This window comes from Barbus barbus (genome assembly GCF_936440315.1).
Source record: "Barbus barbus genome assembly, chromosome: 12".
NCBI classification, from domain to species: domain Eukaryota; kingdom Metazoa; phylum Chordata; class Actinopteri; order Cypriniformes; family Cyprinidae; genus Barbus; species Barbus barbus.
The window spans coordinates 19,624,217-19,642,892 of record NC_136740.1 but is presented as its reverse complement, the minus strand read 5'-3'; the positions used below and the strand labels follow the sequence as shown (position 1 = coordinate 19,642,892).

Below are 18,676 nucleotides of genomic sequence, written 5' to 3'. Positions count from 1 at the left end.
AGAGACAAAAAGAGTGGCTTATCTCTAAATGGATCAGTCCGATCGTCAGACTCGATTCCTTCATGAATCAGACATCACTAGCCATAATTCCAGAGACCAAAACAGGAAGAAAGGGGTGTCATTTAGTAAGCCTGCTTATCGGTGAGAGTGAAATAAGAAATTATTTGTGTTAATACCTGAAAGAATAAGACTGTAGGTGGCCAACCATGTCTTTCAAAAGGGAGGGTGATGATAAAAGTCAGCTAAATGTACTGAAGATGTAATAAAAACAGCAAGCAGTGTTATTTGCACACATGCACCAGTCCCCTTTCCCTTTTCTCACTGTTTTTTTCTCGTTCTCTTACAAGAAACGTGCGTTGCAGATCTTCTGTCTAACTTCATCCCAGATGATGAAGCTACTCTGATGAAAAACGGAAGGTGATTATTTAATTCCTGGTTGTTTGGCTTGCAGCAAGTGACCCATTCCCATTCACTATGTGTTCTCCCCCACTGTAGATACAGCTGCCTTGTGTTCTCACCGTCCTGTGTTTGACACTGTTGACATGCTCATGGTGCATAGGAATGGAAAGTGACACCTTGAAGGTGAGATTCTACCTATGTATTTACTCAGCTTCTCTATAAACCAGCATTCAGGTTTTAAGTCCTCTTTGGTCTATTCATTTATAGGAATGAAATGGTTCTACGACAAAAATAATCAACTTAAACATGAAATAGATAAAAGACGACATCAAGATTATGTTAAAGCAGAAGATGAGCGACAGGTAACTGAATTCATTTGCAGTTTCATTTCACCAGTTTATTAATCAGTGAAATTCAAAAGTCCATCTAACTTTTTTCATTACACCATTTTATCATCATATCATATTATTATTTATGTAACAATAAAAGTGGAATTTTTACACAAATTTCAAATTGTCTTCAAATTGTAACTTGTTTGGCCAAAATGTGCATCATCTTAAATATTACTTCTTCATTTTGCATCATAATCTCTTTCATCATTTTACTTCATAATATTTCTTTATTTTAATATTTTTCCAATTTTATATTACAAGGATTTATTTTTTATTTTAAATCAGATTTTTAGTGTGGTCTCACACTTTAAGACCCCACAGTACATACATACACTGCCGCTCAAAAGTTTGGGATCAGTAAGATTTTTAATGTTTTTTAAAGAAGATTCAGCGCTGCATCACAGAAATAAATTCTGTTTTAAAGTATATTATATACCAATATTAGAAATTTCAATAAGATTTCACAATATTACAGTTTTTTTCTGTATTTTTGATCGAATAAATACAGCCTTGATGAGCAGAAGAGACTCCCTTAAAAATATTAAAAATCTTACTGATCCCAAACGTTTGAGCGGCAGTGTGTATAATAAGGTCATATACTTTTTATTACATTATTACATTGTCACTTGTCCTCAGGAACCCTCCAGTTCAGCTCTTCTACTGAGTCAGACACGTGAAATTACCCATCATGCCCTACTCAGAACTGCTCCATACAGTAGCTGCCACAGAAAGGCCAGGTAATGTCTGTGAGTTGAACCATCTACTGTCATATGTCAGATTTTTTATAGTCCTCTCTAGGCTGTGTCTTTTTATGTTCATTTTTGTTCATTTTTATGTTCAACATCAAAGTTTTTTTGCATGTTTATTTTATCTATTTCTACATTCATAAAGTAAACGATTGGAATCGTCAGGATGTGGCCAAGAAGACAGAAAAGATCAAATCAACAATATCATCTCATCAACTCATGTGTCCATTATGACAGGAAGTATTGACTCCATATCAACAAGTAGCACAACAGGTACAACAAATATCTATTTATTTGAAGGCAGTAGACATTTTGTGCTTACATTCTTTTAATTGTCCATATATTTTGTGTTAATTGTCATTTGTAGTGCATAAGGGACAGACTCAAAGGAAAGAAGAGACAAAGAAGGGATCCAGCACTGTGTGTGAGCCTATAACAGAGCAGAGACGCAAAGAACTGGAACACTACCTCAAATTAAAAAGGTATGACAACACTTGAAACTGTGATTCACAATTAACTCAGATTCTGACTATAGAATTGATGCTAACATCCAAATAGGTATTAAACGAATAGTTCACCCAAAAATGAACATTTGCTTAAAATGTACTTGCCCTCTCAGGGTATCCAAGTAGATGAGATTTGGAGAAATTTAGCATTACATCACTTGCTCATAAATGGTTCCCCTGCAGTGAATGGGTGCCGTCAGAATTAGAGTCCAAACAGCTGATAAAAATGTCACAATAATACAGCAGTTATCCACATGACTCTATCTTGTGAAGTGAAAAGCTGCATGTTTGTAAGTAACAAATTCATCAGTAAGACACCTTTACCGAGAGAGATATGCACAGATCAAATACCATTTACAAGCGCCGGAAACAGTACAAAACATTTTTAAACTATACGTTTATGGATTTTGATGTGAGAGGACAACAGTGGATAGACTTTTTCACTGGTGGATGTGTTATTGTGTATCATGGACTCGTATCGCCTTAGTGATGAATTTGTTTCTTCAAAATCTCTTATTCTAATGGCACCCATTCACTGCAGAGGATCCACTGGTAAGCAAGTGATCTAATGCTAAATTTCTCCAAATCTGTTTTTGGTGAACAAACAAACTCATCTGCATCTTGGATAACCTAATGGTGTGTACTATTCAATTAAAACTAAATGATCTCATCTGCAACACCCACATAGTAATCATTAAATAACTATGCTTCTCATAGATTATCTCTCAACTTATGTTTCTCCTTTTTTCTCGCTTGTCTGTTCCAGTTCGGGATGGCTGCAGGACAGAAGTGGTAAATGGGTTAAAGATGAGAATGTTGAGTTTGACTCAGATGAAGAAGAACCGGATCAGTTACCTCCTAGCAGTTGATCTTCATAGCAGACTCGATACTGTTCAGCAACTGCCAAAACTGCTTCAGGATGCATTTAAACTGAACTGCATATGCGATGACGATATTGTTTCGATAGACACAACTCTCATATGACATCTTTTACGTCCATGCCTCTGTGACCTATACTTTATATACAATAAGGTCTAAATTTCAAGACATTCTTTCAGGAAAAGAGTTTGTGCTGTTGCATTTTGCAAATTGTATTAGTACTATGTACTTGCAATCTTTTTTAAACAATTTCTGAACCAATGGTGGTTGTTTTATTATAGAAAATTCAAAAAGAATTGTCATATTTCTGTGTGAATAAAGTGAGGAGGTTGTGACCTCATGGTGTTGAATTTCATGTGGTGCATATTCACAAATCTCATTTTACTTTCAATGTCAAAATGTTGGTTGTATGATGAAAGAGGTCCAAATCTGTTCCAAATCGAGAAAAGAATTCCAAATGCCATTAGTTTTTGGCATAGTGGGACAGCCACCAAAATCAAAACTCGTATTAACTTACACACGTGAAGCCACAAATCTGTCAAATTAAAAAAAGGTCCATGTATATATTTTTCTTTAAAAATGGCAATACCAGAAGAGGGGACTCTAGAGAATCTTCATAGGTTAGGATTTGTTCCAAAGGGGAGCATAAATCTCAAGGAAGGTGGTATATTTGGAGCTTTGTAATTCAAACCCATGAGACTGGGTTTCATGATTGGGTGGTTTGTGTGTAAAAATAGGTTAGTGGAGGGGGAGCAGGAAGCCCTGCCATGGGATATTGAATAGTTCCATTTGTTTTTTGCCTCTGGGTTTGGGTCATCATATAATCAAAATTATGACATGAATCATACTGTCAGACCTGTTGTGTGTGTCTTGTTTCCACGTGCTCCCTGTGTTTCCATGCCCATATTTGGTTTGTTTCCTGTCCTCATCCTATGTGATTATTAGTTAATCCTTGTCTAGCTGTGTCTCGTTATCTCTGATTTACCTGTTTATTTATAGTCCTGTCTGTTCAGTTAGAGTTTGTCAGGTCTACTCGTTACCCCTGGTGTTTGATGTCTGTGAGTTTGCCTCGTCCTGCCCTGTCTCCAGTAAAGGTTATTATTTGAGTTACTTCCTCGTATGCGTGTTCCTTGTTCCTCCCTGCTGTGTGCACTGTGACACATACATTATTTTTTCTCAATCCTCTATTAATTCAATAATGCATCATCTAAATCTAATCTAAATTAAGAGTCCAGATCTACAAATGATAATGAAGCTGTTTTGTACTGCGAGTCTGCTGAGAGCATCTGCTTTGAAATGACAGCATTTACAGTACTGTTCAAAAACATGGGGCCGGTAAGACTTTTTAAAAGTTTATGAAAGAAGTGCTTAGCAAAGATGTATTTATTTGATTAAGAAATACAGTAAAAAAAATTTAAAAAGTAATATTGTGACACTTTTTTATATATATAATTTATTCATGTGATGGCAGAGCTGAATTTTCAGTTATCATTCAGTGTCACAAAATTCTTCAGAAAACATTTTAATATGCAAATTAACAAAACATTTTCACTGCTTACTATTTTATGGAAACTGTGATACGTTTTTTTTTTTCTATTTGATGAACAGAATGTTCAAAAGAACAGAATTTATTTGCAACATTAGTTTTCTGTAAAAGTGTTTAAAAATGTGTTGTTTTTGATCAGTATAATGCATTCTTGCAGAATAAAATTACTATTAAAAAAAACATTTGAATGGTAGTGTATGTCAGTGTTTGATAGTACAAACCTGTATTAAATGATGGTATTATAATTTAATGAAACTTTGAAATCTGATTGGACAATACAGAATGTAATATTTTATTTAAAATATTTACAAAAAAACCTTTGCGGGAGCACCATATTGCCAGAAAATGAACTGAGCAATTGTTGTCTTCAAGTTTGCAAACTGAGGTATTAACGAGCAGGTCAATTTTATTAGATCAGAGCTTTTGATTTGATGAAATCCACAAAAAGCAATGAAGTCTTATCAAGCTGGCGATAATGATATCCACAATGGCGAATGGTAAAAGCATTTCAGGGTCATCTGTAGGGGTTGTCCTGGCTGTTACTGGAGCATCTGTACGATTTCCAAGAGTGCACATGCAGAACTTTATCTCCTAAATGAACTAAATTCCATCCTCTTTTCAGCTTACTCTCTGCTGACGAACTGGAGATGGGATAAATACAAAAAATATAAAGTTCAATGTAGCACACACCAAAATGAATGAAACATTTCCTGTTTCAGCTACAGACAAGCACAAGCTGCAATATTTGTGAAAATATTTTGGGAACACACTCACGGATATCATTGTTTCTAGTGATGGCCATTGCGGCTCTTGCACGCGGGCCCTGCTGAGTGAAATGATAACCAATTTTTATGATGCTAGGGTTGTTCTCCAACATGGTTGCAATCTCCATCTCAACTGAGTCACCCAGTTTCTGTCTCTGTGAGAACACACGTGAACAATTTAATTTTTAGTTTTAAACACATGCCATCAGATGTTTCTAGCAGGAGTGTTATAGTCTCTTACTTGGTTGTCGATCTTAATCTCAGTCAGAGTGGAGTTTTCTCGCAGTGCCTTGACGATGGCCATCATGCCTTGTGCAGTAATGAAGTTGGACTCAATGTTGAGGCTCTGCAGGGTAGTGTTGGACTGTAACATCTCAGCTATAGCCTGCCTCACAGGAACAGAGGAAGAGAAACGACTGACATCAGCTCTCCATCATTTCCACAATACATGCAGAGGACAACAGAGTTGAAAAATGATTCAAATAACTATTGATTAGTCAAAATATTATACAAAATATTATTAGAATTTAAAATAAATGTTTTCTATTTTCATTTATTTTAAAATGTAATTTATTCCTGTGATGGCAAAGATTATTTTTTTTAGCAGCCATTACTGCAGTCTTCAGTGCCGCTTCATTTTTTTTGTGGAAACAGTGTGCTAAAAAAAAATCTGCATTTTTTTTAAATAAAAATGTTTTGTAACAGTATAATTGTCTTGTAACCTTTCAATTTAAAGAATCCTTGCTGAAAAACTTTATTTGAAAAAAAAAAGTAAACCCTTTACAGAGTTATTACTCAATTAACTTAGTAGTAGTAGACCTTTTATTTACATGAAACAAAATGTACTTGCCATGTAACTACGTTATGGAACAACCTGTAATTACAGTTTGTAATTATGTAGATGTAATAGGCAGCTACACTTACACATATGTAACAGACCGAGTCCGTTACACAGCTACTTGTACACTTAAGTACAATCTTGATACAATTTATTTTAAGTAGCTTATGTCTGTGTACTTACATTTATAATTACGTTGTATAAAGTCTGCAACACATATGTAACAATCTTTTGGTTACATAAGAAGCTGTGTAACAGACTCGGCCTGTTACATATGTGTAACAGTAGCTGCCTATTACATGTACATAACTGCAAACTGTAATTACAGGCTGTTCCATAACTTAGTTACATGGTAAGTACATTTTGTTTCATGTAATTACAGCGACTACTACTAAGTACTTAACAAGGTAATTACTCTGCATTATGGACTCAAAATAAAGTTATCAAAAAAACTTACCGACTCTCAACTTTTACTAAACTGAATAGTTTTGATAAAATCTAACAAAAAAAAGCTCCATGGTTTGAGCCTATAAAATACATTTTAACAATTATTTACAGCATTTTCAAACTGCTAAACTTTACATAGGCTAAGATTTTAGATTTTATTTGGTCAAGACACACTTTTACACATTTAGCAAAATATCTTCAGACTTGTATGTTGAAGAAAAATGTGATTGAAGCAATGAACGAATGAATGAAACAACATCGAAAACACAGGCTTCAGGACTTACATAGGCCACAGGATCGTTACTACGTGTCCCAGCAATGCTGAGGCTTAGCACGTGTGTGTTACCTTTCATAGCCTCAAAAATCGCTTTCAGGGTTGGGATGGGAATGTCCTACAGCAAAACAAACAGTCATTACTACCCCATTCTGCTCATGCACAGAAATGCATCAATTCTTATGATTAATTATGGTAATTAATCAGATGCTTGCAAGAAAACAAATACTAGAAAGTGTAATTAGGCAATCTGTTTAAATGAAAGGAAAGGACGTGATGTGTGGCCAAGTATGGTGACCCATACTTGGAATTTGTGCTCTGCTTTTAACCCATCCAAGCGCACACACACAGCAGTGAGAAGTGAACAAACACACACACACCCGGAGCATAATATTCATATTATGCTTAATCTGTAATGTGATCATTATTATGATTATTAAGGTGTGAGTACAGTTAGCATGTTTACCGGGATGTTGTTAAGGTTGACCTCTGTCAGGCTGCTGTCATTTTTCTGGATGCAGCGGAGAGTGTCCTCTACATCTGTGTCATTAGGAGGCTCATCGGGATAGATCTTATACACATCTGGTTTCACCACACCTAAAAGAGTATAGAGTAGCTTATGATATAAAACTATTGTATATGCTGAAGTGACATTCAGTAAATTCAACAAAAATGGAAAAATCTCATTATATAAAACTTTAGTTTGACATGAAGTGGTTCAGTGTTAAATGTGCTATATGTATACTTACTGTTGATGCCTTCTGTGTTGGCAATCTTGCCAGTGGTGTTCAGGGCATCATAATACTGCTTGTTGCTCATGAGTGTGTACATTCCCAGGATGGCTGTGAGGATACATGTATCTCATTAGTTAATGACATAAACATTCAATACTTTTGGACAACTCCTATGGGATGCCAGTTTCACGTGTTCGCACTTACATATAATCAGATTGAGCAAATAGTACGCATATTTGGCATGATGTCCTGAGGGAGGGCTCCGAGCTCAGAATATAGCCCTAACCCAGAGAACTCCCCCATCCCTACTCTGGGAGAATAGTTAAGAGTGAGGATTTGGGGTGGAGGAGGGATGCCAGAAAACTGTCATGGGACAGGGATGAGTTGGCTGTATGTATGTATGTACTGTGTGTGTGTGTATATATATATATATATATATATATATATATATATATATATATATAGTTCACCCAAAAATTAAAATTTTATGTTTATCTGCTTACCTCCAGGGCATCCAAGATGTAGGTGACTTTGTTTCTTCAGTTGAAAACATACAAAGATTTTTAACTCAAACCATTGCAGTCTGTCAGTCATATAATGGCAGTCAATGGGACCCACGACTATGAGAAAAAAAAAAAAAAACATACAAAGACAAAACCAAACACAAAATAAACCCTGCGGCTCGTGACAATACATTGAGGTCTTAAGACACGAAACAATCGGTCTGAACGTGCTCAGGACAGTTGGACATTGCAGTGGATCAGAGGAAAAAAATTATATAAATACGGTTTCATTTTCTTGCACAGACCGATTGTTTAGTGTCTTAAGACCTGTATTGTCACGAGCCGCAGGGTTTAATTTGGTTTTGTCTGTGTATGTTTTTTTTACTCTCAAAGCCATGGGTCCTATTGACTGCCATTATATGACTGACAGACTGCAACGGTTTGAGTTAAAAATCTTTGTGTTCTACAGAAGAAACAAAGTCACCTACACCTTGGATGCCCTGGGGGTAAGCAGATAAACATAAAGTTTTCATTTTTGGGTGAACTATCCCTTTAAGTTGATTATCTAGTTCCACCTGTGCTGAATTGGTTGATTATCTGAATATGCTCCCCCCAAACTTTGTCAATATAACGTCATATATTATTAAAAATATATTAATAACTATCCACCTTATTTCTCCCGTAAGAGCGGCACGGCCATTTGTAAATTTTATGTGCAAGGCTTCTGCTTTCTATTTTTAGCTGTACAAAACAGCTTGTTTTGCTGCTTGATATTGCAAACTGGTGTGTCTTACCATATCATTTGAATGTATTATCTTAATTATGAACACAGTGGTTTGTAGTGCAAACACTTTTAACTTTTACTGTACATTGTTATTTGTTATTTAATGAACCAGAAGTCTCACACATTCACAGAAAACGGTTTACTTCCATATTGAAAAATAAGGTGGATACAAATATAAAACATTTATTAATTTTAATAAATAAATGTTCAAATAACAACAACAAAAATAAAATAAAATAAAAATAACAATAATAATTATAATAATAATAAATGGTAATACAATTATTAATTTCAATGTAATAAATAAAAGTAATAATTATTATTATAAGTATAAATATCTAAAATATTCAAATATCTAAAAGATATGTCTTGCACAACGGGGGTCTCGAGTTCAAATCCCAACTTGAGGGCCTTTCCCAATTCTGCCCCCTCTCTCTTCCTCTCTCTCTCTCTCCCCCTCTCTCTCACTTTGCTTCCCGTCAGCTCTGATCTGTCCTAACATAATGAAGGCGAAAATGGAAAAAAAAATTGTATTAAAAAAACATATTCTAAAAGATATTAATAACATAAAATATAAATGAATAATTCATATTAATAATATTAATAATAGCTTAATATAAAGATATCATAATAATGATTATAATAACAATATGTTGAAAAATGTATAATTAATACATTCATAAATTAATTTAATTTAATCATTTAAAACTATATAATAATCAATACATTTTTCATTACTTATTTTAAATAATTATTTAAATTAATATTATTACAAATGATAAAAAATAAACAAATTTTATATATAAATATGTTTTTAATTAATCACTCTTTTTTAAATTAATTTCTCTTTTATGGAATAAATTTTGAGAAATACTGGCACGAATCATTTAAGATGCACTGCAGAGAACTGACTGGATTTGTGTCAGTTAAACTGTAAATTTGCATTTGAACAGCAGGTGGCGCTGAATAACCAGTAAATCCACTATAAACTCCCCCTCCAGGTTTCAATTAGCAGTGGCTGGACTGGTGAAAAAATACAGTAGGCCAACAGCAGATAAAACTGGGATTTGGATAGACCAGACCTTACCTTTGTACACCAGCTTGAATTCCATATTCAGATACATTAACCAGATTAAAACCACCTGCGCTATTTAGAAATCCAGTTAGCTACCCTGCATCTCAGCAAAAGCAGACTCATCCATTAAATCACCAACGGCAAACCCCTATTGACAGTTTAATCCAGAACTGGACGTGTTCCAGAGTTAAAACTGTGTTTTGAATGAGGGGCTCTGCTGGGAAATCTGCAGCCAGTGACACGCTCCAAAACTCTACAACTTTAAATGTTCTTAAGGGCAAACGCTTGCTATTAAGTGCTCAAGGACAATTAGACTATTGACCGGTTTCCATCATTTTAGAGTGCTAAATCAAGAATAATGTGAATTCTTTGCATCTCATGTTGCATTTTTAATAGAAGCAGTAAGACAAGTGATATTTATGTTTGGCTAAATGCTGCCAGCACACAATCATAGAGTGTTTCTAGCACACAGACGACTTGCAGCCAACTTAACACACAAGCACAAACATTTTCACTCCATCTCTGCTCATGTTGACTAGTTGGCTGTTGCTCATTTTATTTTGGTGAGCTGCTGAGCTTGGGGAAATAGATATGGTATAATTCTGTGCATGACCTACACGGTTCATAGTTCCACATATAATTCAGATAGGCTGCTTCTTTTACATATATTAAAAAAGTTGTCATATGAGACACTGATTGTACAACGCAAATAAATCAGATGAAATTAGAAAGGGTTTGACTGACAAATGTTATGCACGAGGTATTGTGATCAGCTGTTTACAATAGCAAACAGAGGATTAGTCCTTAGTCAAGGATCAAAATTTGGATTACAGTCAGAGCCGTTTACAGGACATTACAGGTTTAAAGTGAGGATTAGTTTTAGAAGAGTTGTAATGCATATCTCTAGAGAACTCCCAACCGGATATCATAAGTTGTTTTATTTCATGTGAAAAGAAACAACAGGAACAGAGTAGAAATGTGATGCCTACCAGCAATGTCACACATTTCAGCATCTGTTGCGTTCTTCAGTGCTTCCTCCAGCTCAGGTTCCAGAGTGATCTGTTCCGCCGCAGGGATTTGTCCTGATCCTGGTTTAGGGACAAAGGCCTTTCCTACAGACAGTGGAGGGAAAGAGAAATGTTCACTTTACTCACAGCTATTATACAAACACGAGAAAGAAACAAATGAACAAATTATACAATTATAATTAGAAGATTATATATAATATAATAATTAATTAATCGTTTTAAATTCTATAAAAGTTCAGAATAATGACTAAGTGGCAAATCTGCCTTTAGTTGATCATTTTAAAACACATTTGTTTACAAAGGCTTTTCAGATTTTAGATATTAGAAGTGTTGTTAACATGAATCCAGTGTTGGTAGTACCTCTCTTCTCCCCTGTAAAGGGCACCAGGTCTTCTCTGTCCTTGTGTTCCATGGCCTGCTTCTCCAGGAAATCCATCAGGGCGAAGCGATCAAAGGGGCCTGTGGCACTTTTCTTGGTCTGGTCACGCTGACGGTACCCGGCTGGAAGGATGGCATTCTGAAAGGTCAAGAAAATCATTATACTTAAAAAAAATTTCTGCAATCAGAAATCTCCCATTCACACACACACACACACACACACGATCGGTTCATCCTTACAAAATCATGTTTTAAACAAAAAAAATCTGTCGTAGGTTCATCTTTTTCCCACTGAGACACAAATGCATCGCTTCACTTCAGAAGGCTTTATTAACCCCTCTGAGTCATGTGGATTACTTTTCGAAATCTCGACCATCATTCAGTGCCATTACAAAGCTTCAAAGATCTAGGATGTCTTGAAGATGAGGAAATCATGGTGTAATTTTTGGGTGAACTATCCCTTTAAGCAACTAGGGGCAAAATAATTGTCATAGTGTACTCCAGCCTTCAATTGTCTACCACTGGTGTCTCCTCAAAAATAAGTGCATGTGGCAAAACATTTCAAAGTCTACTCAAGTGTTACCTATCCATGCTTTAGTTTCAAACAGTTGTACGGCACAGTACCTCAGGGTCCATCTCCTGTAGTTCATACTCCAGCCGGTCCAGCTCTTCAGCACTGAGACCCCTGAGGATGGCATCCTCATCGATGTCTCGGGGATCGCTCTTAGACATGCTTGCTGCTCAGTGGAACTCTCAATTCACTCAGCTCGCCCAGAGACAGCAGGTCCTGAGAGAAAGAGAAAGTTTAAGCCAGCAACTTGAACAAAAAAATCTTGTTTTACTATATTTGGCTTGCAAATTAGGCACAATAATGGCTGCTTGCTTTATTTGGTCCCTCAATGCTTTATGTAGAAGTTGAGAATGAATGGGAAAACCTTTCAAGCTTTCCAGTTCAAGTCATTTTCAGCCTGGCCAAAAAAGCCAGCCATTGAAAGGGCATGATAGGGAACTGCTTACATTGTTAAATGCCACAAAGCCCAGTTGAATTAAAAGGACAAGGCTAGCATTTGTGTACATGAAGAGCTTTTGGGGGTCTGAAGGTACAATGTACTTGGGAACAGACATAGGACTTTCTGACAACAAGATGTAATTACAGTAGACTCGCCGATCATATGGGACCATGAGGAAAGTACTCACTGCTTCTTTCATTCCAAGGCAGAGAGACAGAGAGAATCTTGTCTATTTTTAGTCTCTGAACAGTAACGCTTGGGTTTTGGGTTACAGTAAGGAGGAGAAGGCTAGAACTGTGAGGAGTTATCACTGGCTCACACTCATGTGAAGGTGGTCCATGTTGCCACCCGTCCACCTTGTGAAACAGACTGATAGAGTCATGGGCTAGTCACCAGTTTCAGACCACCACACCCAAACTGGATCTACAACATAAACTGCTGACAATACAGCCTAACATGTTGTGTAACTGACCTGAACTCATCCTTCTGTAACTACATGTTGGAACATATTAAAAAATATTATCTTGTGTAAACTGATCTTAGATATTTTACAGAGAAAAAAAGATTACTGATACTGAAAGATTTTTGTATGTTTGTAACAAATAACTTTAACTCAATAAAAGAGTTTGATTTGCATCTACCACATATGCTTGTAATCAAACTGAGATGGCTTTCCGTAACAAAGCTAAAGCTCTTCAAAAATGTCTGATTGTAATCTTTCAGATGCTTCTGGTGTGTAAATATTTCTAATCAAATTACTTTTAAACTTTTAGTCAAACTGTAAGTTGGGCGATCAATGTTTACAATCATGTGGTAAAACCATTTGGAGACCAGTGAGGTAATGGTCTATAAATATATGCTAATGAACATTACTGCTACATATCACACAATGAATCACAAGGGTCTGTTATGCTCTGCACTCTTCATACACTCCTGATGCTTGCAAAATTATTCATTAAAATTTAATTTAATGAAATAATGCACATTATTAGAGCTAGCGATGGCTGATTTTACATTATGGAAAAAATCTTAAAGGCAAAAGTGTGTTTGTTTTGGGTGTGTATTTGTGGTTGTCTGTCTATCAGAGGTGTTAGACCAGAATAGTGTGGCACTAATTTGTAAAGCCAGTGACACAATCACAGGATCAGAGCTAAGAACAGAAAATAAAAACTAAAGATTGTACACATCAATCAACTGACCACAAGTTTACTGATTCCAGAAACAGCATTACCATTGCTAAACTCAGTCCTTACCTCATTTCAATAATAATTATGAATCATTTGTAGAAGATTGTTGTTTATTCAGATTTAGTTACGTCAGTTATCTTTCACTGGACTAACGGTAAAGCTAGAAATGCAAAATAAGAGAACTGAATGAAGTGGAGACAGGCTAAATTGCTTTAAATGAAAAATGTTTGCTTGATATGGCTAAAACAGAACTATTGTTATATATCTAACTAAATGTTAAAAAAGTTTTCTGAACAAATTCAAATTACACTATTTCATGTGAACTTGAAATTGGCAATGCATCTGACACCATTCTAAAATCAAGCCTTAAAAGTATTAGCTGAGTTTCACCTGTTCAGGCTCACTAGTTGTGAAAAGGGTTTTTTAAATTAGTCCTTCAACATGGAATCCTTGTTATTTCACTGTTGCAAGGCAGCAGCCAACATTTGACCTTTCCAAATTGAGAAAATATTTCTTTAACTCAAATAATTTTTAGTCAGTACAGTAATTAAAAAAATGCAACACAACATACAAATTATAATTAGGTTTTGATCTTTTAAATAAGAATTTTAATATCCTGTTATTGGAGTTCAGTTGAATTGATTTGTGTATATTGAACAGACCATTTTAATCATTTTATATATATTTGAACATTTTAATCAGAATCATTTTAAAAATGTCATAATACGGTGTTCTAATCATAATAATGATTAAACTGCAAATCATACAAACTAAATCTAATACGCCATGTGTATTTAATTGTTTAAGTAATTAAACTTGTGGAAAAAAATAAAAACAATACTGACAGAACTAGGCAGAAATTCCAAACTCTTAAAAATAAAAGGTTCCAAAGAAGAACCTTCATCAGTAGACCGTATTTAAAGCCATAAATCATATTTTCTTAGTGTGAAGAACATCCAAAGAACCTTACTGCACTATAAAGAACCTTTTGTCAAATGGAAAAGTTCCATGGACGTTAAAGGTTCTTCATGGACCAAAAGATGCCAATAAAGAACCTTTATTTTTAAGAGGGTAATTGTCACGTATCCTGTGGGTGTGCCCTGGTTGGCCACCAGATGTCACTGTCTTGTCTGAGCACATGGGTTTGTGTTGTGATTGTTCCATGTGTTCCCCGGTTGATTGTCTAACTCCGCCCTCTTGTTATCTCGTTATTGGTTTAGTGAATTCACCTGTTCCTGCTCGTTTGTGTCCCTATTTATGTTCCTGGTGTTTGCAGTTCTGTTCGGCCACGTTGTTACATGTTGTGTACAGTCAGTCGTGTGTGTTTCCTGATTCTTGTTTCTTGTTTCTGCCATGCTCTGTTTTCCCCCTCGGGGTAATTTATGTTTCTGTTTTGTTTCTTTTATAATTAAACCACCATTTCCCTGCACTTGAGTTCTCGCTTCATTTCTCTGCACGTATCATGACAGAACGTGGCCGACATCAGAGAACTCAGCGGGGAATGGATTCTTCCCATCCTCCAGCCCCTAACGTGAGGAACCCCACTTTTTTACGGATCCTCCAGGTCAGGACGCTGCACTCTCTCCGTCAGAGGGGCACTGACGTCAGGATGTTTGCCTGGACGTTTTGTGAGGCAGCAGAGGGTTTGGGATACAACGAGGTGGCTCTCAAGGACTTCTTTAACCTTGCCCTTGATGAGCCCCTCGATGAGGAGTGGATGAGGGAGCTAGACCACTTGACTTTTGGGGAATTGGTGGAGTTTTTGACGCTTCTCCAAGCGGCGGTGCCCGCTCACAGCGCTCCCGAGGCGGCGGTGCCCGCTCACAGCGCTCCCGAGGCGGCGGTGCCCGCTCACAGCGCTCCCGAGGCGGCGGTGCCCGCTCACAGCGCTCCCGAGGCGGCGGTGCCCGCTCACAGCGCTCCCGAGGCGGCGGTGCCCGCTCTCAATCCCCTAGTGGTGGCCGAGGATGCCGCAGCGGCGCCCCGCTCCCGGAGACGGAGGAAGAGGCGGAGGAAGGCCTTCTCCGTCCCACAAGGCCAGGCGGCTACCCAGGAGCTCACTGCTGGCCAGGAGGTCGTGCCAGAGCCACCCGTGCTCCTCGCCCTGTCGGCGCCACCCAAGCGCCTCGCCCTGCCGGCGCCACCCAAGCGCCTCGCCCTACCGGCGCCACCCAAGCGCCTCGCCCTGCCGGCGCCACCCAAGCGCCTCGGCCTGCCGGCGCCACCCAAGCGCCTTGCCCTGCCGGCGCCACCCAGACTCCTTGCCCTGCCGGCGCCACCCGAGCGCCTTGCCCTGCCGGCGCCACCCGAGCTCCTCGCCTTGCCGGCTCTACCCGAACTTCTCGCCCTGCCGGCTCCACTCGAGCTCCTTACCCTGCCAGAGGCCGTTCCTGAACTCACTGTCTGCCCTGTCACGGCCACAGAGGCCGTTTCTGAACTGACTGTCTGCCCTGTCACGGCCACAGAGGCCGTTCTTAAAGTCACTGCCTGGCTTGTCCCTCCGGCCCCACCCTGGCCGTGCGCTGGGGTTCCTGTTGGGCTGGAAACCCCCTGGTCCGTCCCTCCGGATCCGTCCTGGTCTCCTGCTCGGCCTTGGTCTGCGGGCCCCCTGCCTCTGCACGGGCCTGGCCCACCATCCCTCCCCCTGATCTGTCTCTTGCCCACCTCCCTTCTTGACATTTTGTATTTTCATTTTTCATGTTTTTGTGTGTTCTTAGTGTTGCAGGTGGAGCATCTGGGAGCTGCTCCTTTGTTGGGGGGGTAGTGTCACGTATCCTGTGGGTGTGCCCTGGTTGGCCACCAGATGTCACTGTCTTGTCTGAGCACATGGGTTTGTGTTGTGATTGTTCCATGTGTTCCCCGGTTGATTGTCTAACTCCGCCCTCTTGTTATCTCGTTATTGGTTTAGTGAATTCACCTGTTCCTGCTCGTTTGTGTCCCTATTTATGTTCCTGGTGTTTGCAGTTCTGTTCGGCCACGTTGTTACATGTTGTGTACAGTCAGTCGTGTGTGTTTCCTGATTCTTGTTTCTTGTTTCTGCCATGCTCTGTTTTCCCCCTCGGGGTAATTTATGTTTCTGTTTTGTTTCTTTTATAATTAAACCACCATTTCCCTGCACTTGAGTTCTCGCTTCATTTCTCTGCACGTATCATGACAGTAATGGTGTCTATGATTCCATGAAGCAACTTTAACATCCATGGAAACTTTCCATAAAGGTTCTTTACAGTGGAAAAGGATTCTTCAGATTCTTAAAACCTTCTTTTCACTAAGCAAAATAATTGTTCATTAAAAGGTGAACACAACATGGTTCTTCTATGGCATGTTTGCGAGAAAATAAAACATTTGGAACCTTTTATTTTTAGCCCTTTCTTATATCTGCTTTTTTCTTGTAAAACATGGCCATTTCCAAACTGCAAACTGACTAAACATCTCCAAAAGCAACCTGACTCTGCTTACTGTTTTCTTTCTAGAGTCCATAAAGTTATTACCGTCCATGACAAAAACTTTGATTGGGTTTCGGAAACCCAATTCCCCCTCTGGTACTTCAGAAGGACGAAGAACAAATATTGGGCACTGACACATCAGATACCATATCATCCACCAGAAACACCAAAAGTGACTTTGAAGTGTCCAGAACTCTCCTGACGTGCAGCAAGAGCCTAAAAACAACCTTCTTATTCAGATCCATAGTTCAGTTATGGAGTTTGATCATTGGGAGCATTTTCCAGCTGACACACAGCTCATAAGACTTCACACTATTTGTAGGTTGACTTCACCAAGTCTAACCACCCAAGTGTAAAATTCCAAATCAACCCTCAGATTAATTTTAGCTTCACAAGTCAGCTACTTCCAGCTGCGTAAATCCTCTCTGCTTGCAAAGCTGCAGTGTGCAGCACTATTCCAAGCATGGCTGGCTGGGAAAATAAGGGCTGTTTTGAAAACAAAAATATGTCTAAGAACATTATCTCACCAAAAAAAAGGGTGACAATTGGCCAGCCAAAACAAAAAAAGTGTCACAAGATTGTTGTTTTGACATGCTCTCACATCAACAGGTGCATCTGCAGGCACACTGTGCAAAACGATGTTCTCCATAAAGCCTTACTCTAAACCAAAAAAATTATCCAACTAATTCAACAAGATCTTGAGTGTCCAACTATCTACCAACTTGACCTTTAAACTTTTACTATACAGTTTACACTACAAACCACCCACTGGGGCCTCTATCCATAAACTACACTGACTGCTTAAACAAAATCACCAAAACAATCATTCATGCAATTAGCAGCTGAATGCAACAATAAAAAATTTCAAACAATTGAAATAGTTTGGAAAAAAAAAATCCTGCTTACTATACATTACTATGTACAGTGTCCAAAAAACTTATACTAATGCGGTCCTGGTTGTAAAAGAGGCACACAGATACAGATTACAGAATGAGAGTGTGTTACCTACCCTCACTAGGACTCAGAACTCCTGGGATCTTCTGTACAGCAACTCTATGTTTGAAATCAGAGAATAGACCCTCGCTCGCCCCCCTCCCCGGTAGTTGTTCCCCACTTAAGCCCTCCCTTCTTCACTGACTGTCCTTGCTTGCTATCTTGGTTGAGCTGAGACAGGGATACGAGCTACTCTTCATGAGGTCAGCATTTCATTATTTTGGCTTTGAGAGATTAATGACTATGAAACAGAGGGAGAGTAGTCTGACACTGCAGAGAAGGTCCATGTGGTCATCTGTTTCAGTAACTCAGTTTTACTCATTAAACACGTAACATTTTAGTAGAGAGGAGTGACCTCTAGGGTATAGAGTCTGTATTACAAGTCAGAGAGACTCCAGATTGAAGTGAAGTGAAGTGAAGTGAAGTGAAGTGAAGTGAAGTGACATTCAGCCAAGTATGGTGACCCATGCTCGGAATTCGTGCTCTGCATTTAACCCATCCAACGTGCACACACACAGCAGTGAACACACACACACCGTGAACACACACCCGGAGCAGTGGGCAGCCATTTATGCTGCGGCGCCCGGGGAGCAGTTGGGGGTTCGGTGCCTTGCTCAAGGGCACCTCAGTCGTGGAAGGTCTGAAGATCTGTTTCGAATTTAATGTCGAAGTTTATACATTGGCTTCATTGAGTACTACTAAGTGGGTTCTTTCCAACATTTTATAGATGGCCAACATTTTTTAATTCTT

At 38.3% G+C, this 18,676-nt stretch overlaps 2 protein-coding genes across 2 annotated transcripts; one reads left to right on the top strand and one right to left on the bottom strand.

Moving 5' to 3' along the window:
* Window positions 1–70: 70 nt before the first annotated feature.
* Window positions 71–4,031, top strand: LOC306877814 (sodium channel modifier 1-like). The gene is made up of 8 exons (XM_079429791.1): window positions 71–141; window positions 348–417; window positions 496–582; window positions 667–761; window positions 1,428–1,528; window positions 1,683–1,810; window positions 1,905–2,019; window positions 2,810–4,031. The coding sequence occupies exons 4-8, from the start codon at window positions 669–671 to the stop codon at window positions 2,910–2,912; spliced, it is 540 nt and encodes a 179-aa protein (XP_079285917.1). The 5' UTR covers window positions 71–141; window positions 348–417; window positions 496–582; window positions 667–668; the 3' UTR covers window positions 2,913–4,031.
* A 669-nt stretch (window positions 4,032–4,700) lies between these two features.
* Window positions 4,701–18,236, bottom strand: LOC306878032 (tropomodulin-4-like). The gene is made up of 10 exons (XM_079430116.1): window positions 17,943–18,236; window positions 11,918–12,080; window positions 11,276–11,432; window positions 10,877–10,999; window positions 7,541–7,633; window positions 7,258–7,388; window positions 6,802–6,909; window positions 5,474–5,617; window positions 5,243–5,387; window positions 4,701–5,109 (listed from the first exon to the last, which is right to left on the bottom strand). The coding sequence occupies exons 2-10, from the start codon at window positions 12,023–12,025 to the stop codon at window positions 5,087–5,089; spliced, it is 1,032 nt and encodes a 343-aa protein (XP_079286242.1). The 5' UTR covers window positions 12,026–12,080; window positions 17,943–18,236; the 3' UTR covers window positions 4,701–5,086.
* Between the last annotated feature and the right edge of the window lie 440 nt (window positions 18,237–18,676).